The sequence below is a fragment of the Antrostomus carolinensis genome, unplaced genomic scaffold (assembly GCF_000700745.2).
Source record: "Antrostomus carolinensis isolate BGI_N321 unplaced genomic scaffold, ASM70074v2 scaffold22086, whole genome shotgun sequence".
Taxonomy (NCBI): domain Eukaryota; kingdom Metazoa; phylum Chordata; class Aves; order Caprimulgiformes; family Caprimulgidae; genus Antrostomus; species Antrostomus carolinensis.
The window spans coordinates 3519-7769 of NW_010324230.1; the positions used below are offsets into that span (position 1 = coordinate 3519).

The 4251-nt window shown below is 38.0% G+C and overlaps 1 protein-coding gene across 1 annotated transcript in view; it reads left to right on the forward strand.

Moving 5' to 3' along the window:
- Positions 1–322: 322 nt before the first annotated feature.
- LOC104527216 (rho GTPase-activating protein 12-like) overlaps positions 323–4251 on the forward strand; it is a gene marked incomplete at its 3' end in the record, with an annotated part of 46238 nt that continues 42309 nt past the window's right edge. The window contains 2 exon segments of the mRNA XM_010170877.1: positions 323–910; positions 913–999. Coding sequence (XP_010169179.1) covers positions 323–910; positions 913–999 — 675 coding nt within the window.

A 4251-nucleotide genomic window follows, 5' to 3' on the forward strand; every position in this document is an offset into this window, starting at 1 on the left:
AATGAGCCACTTGGTAGCAGGAGGCTTGTGTGAATAGGTGAGTTAAATCAGTGACTAAGTTGTTCTACTGACTTGCTGTTTTATCACTGAGCAAGGTATCTGCAAATCCTGCATTTTCCATCAGTTACTTCGTCTGAGGTTGACATAAATTGAATAGGCAGGGTTATTTTTGAAATTAATTGTCCTCTGAAGTGCTCTTCAACAATTAATTTGTTATTATATTTTTTTCCTTACAGCTCTTACTATTATTAGGAAAGTAACACTTCTGAAACAGAATGTGGCTTACTTTTTGCCTGAAAAGGTGAAGTATTTTCAAATAGAAATGGCTGATAAAAGTGGGAAGATCCTCCCAGGACAATTGTATATTGAGGTGGAGTATGACTATGAGTATGAGGCCAAGGACAAGAAAATTGTGATTAAACAAGGGGAGAAATACATCTTGGTGAAAAAGACTAATGATGATTGGTGGCAAGTGAAAAAAGATGAAAATTCCAAACCCTTTTATGTGCCAGCACAGTATGTGAAGGAAATACCACGAAAAGCGCTGATGCCACCTGTTAAGCAGGCAAGCATGCTGCCAAATAACGCTTTGAAGTTGACACATGGATTACAGAGATCAACAGAAAATGTGAATAAATCACCAGAGCTTTCTAGTTTTGGAAAATCTTCTCCAGTACAAGTGTCTTGCTTCCTTCGAGATGCCAATCAGAATGTGGGACCAAACAGTAGCCCTGGTCAAACTCTTGGTTTGAGTCTGGACCTTACCCAAAACAATGGGAAACTTAACAATGAGTTGCAGTCTCCCAAGGTTTCCAATCAGTATAGAACCATCTCCATGGGTCATTTCCCATGTCAAGAGTTCTTGGAAATAGAGAAGACCAGCTTTTTGCATGAACAATCTTGTGATTCAGCAGAACAGCAGGAGAAGGCTCAGAAAAAATTCACCAAGATTCAGAATCTGGAGATGAACTGAGTAGTAGCTCCACAGAACAAGTGCAGGTAAGGTAAAAAAAAAATCATCCCTGGAGATTTGTGTGTTTGTTTTTTCATTTCCTTATTGCCATAATTGCTACTGTTTTGAGATTTATTCCTAATAAATTCAGATTGTTTAAGTAAAAATGTCTTATCTCAGCATGAAGCGGTTATTGAAGTCTAAGCAGTTGATGTCTATAGTTCTTTTCCTTACAGAAATGCTTTGCTTTGGGGATTAATTCCATTTATGTTGTCCTGTGATTGAATGTTACAGAAATGCTTTTGTTCTTTCTTTATCAAGACTGTTTTGCGATGACACACAATTTGGGTTATATTTTCTTCCAGAGGAAGGTTGCCTACTGCAGTAACTCCTCCTACTTCTTGTCTTGTCGAAATAATAGTTCTAGTTACTGTCAGCTTTTCATAAGTATGTGTATAGATAGCATAAGAGCTGTTAATTGACCTATTATTGGGCTTAATAGCTTAAAAATGGTACACTTAAGATTTATATGGATTTTATTTGTAAACTCTTGTAATGAGTCAGCCTTGCCAATTCTGCTTCTCACAGCTTTACTCTGGATTAAAACTCAAAACATGTGAGTTTGTTAATTAGTATGGAAGAATCTCAGGAATGATGTACTCCCACTTCAGGCTAAAACGGAACATTGATGGCCTTTTTCCTTAGTAAAGTGGCTTCCCTCACTTTTTTTTTTTTTCTATTTAGCAGACCTCCCCCACCCCCAACAAAAGATTAGCACTAGTTTAGATAATCAGATCACTTCTGGTTCTGGTAACCAAGTTAGGTAGTCTGTTGTAATCCAGGTTTGTTCTTGAATCAATGATGTATGTGTACATACACATAATTATGTATGTGTGTATATAGATAATTCCCCCACCTCACACACCCTGCTCCCATATTTCTGTAGGGAGATGTTAAATGATTTTAAAATTCTGAGGTTAAAAGCTCCCTAGTCTTTAAATTTCTTACTCTGTAGTGTGAAAACTGCTATTGCTTGGGTACAAATTGATAATTCTAGTAAATCCCACTTGCCAGTGTGTATTCAGAGTACAAACTTACTCAAGTGTGGCATTCAAGTAAAAGTTGATACTATTTAGAAATAAAAATCTTGTCATGGAGAGCTGTGAATCAGTACTTTGCTAATAAGACAATCGAGACAAAGCTTCTTAGTGAGTATGGGAAGATCTTAAAGGTACAAGATTGATTGGGTGATTTATGTAGTCTTGAACTGTATGTGCTCATATATATTTATTGAAATACTCAGAACCAGTAGTTTTTCAATATCCTCTTCTACTCTTGGCCTCATTCTTTATGTTCGGAGTTTATCTATTTAGAGAACTTCATGCCTCTAATATTTGTATCTTTTAGGACAATTTATTTGAACTGCCTTCTCCCTGCAAATAATAAGGAATAAATAGGATTACTGAACTTTTTAAAAAAAATTAAATTCTCATTTATGCAATGTGGAGACTGAGCAGTTTTCTTGCAGTTTCTTTACAGCAGTGTCCTAGCTCACTGTAGTTGTTATGAGCCACTTAGAACTTGGGAGGATAAAATAATTGTTAGATATTTATTTTAGAAGCATGTGTAGTGGCCCACAAAACACTACATTTTGGCTGTGGAAAAAGCATGACAGTTCCCGACTGATGTTATGGAAGAACTTGCCATTATCGCAGTCTTGGGCACCGAGAACATGGATGCTCGCTGTGCCTTGCAATTGTCTTATTTTAAAACTGTGAAGTAACTTCATCTCATCTTGCACAGTCACAGGCTCTTTAAATGCAATGAAAATGTTTGACATTTAGTAGCTGTAGGGATTAAAGCAGTAATCTTTAGCACTGATGTCACCGTTAGCTCAGTCTAGATATTCAGAGTGCCAGCCTTCTTGCTGGAACAGCCTCGAGTTTTTTTTAGGATTCTTTCAATAATGAGCATTGTTCAGTAGAAATCAGCTGTGCAGAAATTAATGGCTCAGAAAGCTGTTTTTATTGCTCGTAGTCTGTAGCGAGAACATCAAGTTCCCGGCTTTCATGCACAAATGGGATTTCACTTCACAAGACTGGCTGTGGTTCTCCCTCCCCTGACTGCTGTGGAGTTCAATTTTATGCAGTCTGTATTATAATAAACTCCAAGCTACGGGTGTTTTCTCATAAATTTGTAAGATGAGAAGCTAGAATGACCTTAATAATAATAATAATACCTTTCTGTAGGTGATTTTTTGCAGAGGTTGAGGTGATAGTATTCAGCCCTAGCCCAACCCTCAGTGTGTTTTCAGTATCCTGAGTACAAGTGTATGAGATGCAGAGGAAATCCTTCTGTTACAAGGCTCTTCTAAGGGCTGGTTAAATTATTGTCTGAAGATTATCCTCCTTCTCCTTTCCAGTAATGAAGTGCAGGTTCTGCAGTTGTGCAGTCTGTAGCTTGTAGGCTTGCTGGCTGTGGAAATACTGGAAGATCCAGAGTCTCCAAAGTACTGCATAAAGGAAGCACTTTTTTTTAGCAGCTGAAATATTACAGGATATGAAGGATAGAAGGGTGACAGTGTGAGCAGAAGAATTTGCTAATGAAGATGTAAGCAAATGATCTGGTCAAGAGAAAGGTCAGGACTGAGTAATGAATATTTTTTACATTTTATGCAAAAAAAATCCAACTACTGGGCACAGCTGTGGTGCATAAAGCATTGTACGAATCAGGTGGTAGTTATGGACTTGAACTGTAGGAAGGCTGGAGGTAATTAGAGGAAGTAGAGCTTAGGAGGAAACAAGCTCCAATTTAACCAGATCTAAATCTCTGGTGGAGACAGTAACTGCAGGTGGAATTGGAATTGAATGAAATGGTTCAGGGGTGCACAGCTGGGCCTAAGAATCACTGACGCAGTGGTGATGCCTGAAGCTGTGAGAATCAATGAAATTCAATAAAATTTTAGGAAAATGGTGTCAGGTGTGATGTCCTGATCCCACAGGAAGGGCAGAAAATACTCCTCAGAGACAAGGGATGGGAAAGGAACATTTTGAAAGAGCAGAATTCTGTATCAGAAGATAGACAGTACTTGGAAGAAGTAGATGGGAGGTCCCAGCAGTGTGCAGTAGTGTCCTGAGTAATTGTTCTGAAGAAAAAAAATAGCGTGTTTAGGCCTAAACAGGAAACAAAAGTTGAAGCAAAAGTGGAAGACATTAAAAGCGGTTTTGGAAAGGAGCTTTGGGCAGTGTTTGCAGGTAAAATCTACTAATACATTTTGAGAAAGTGTGCAGATAGGGAAA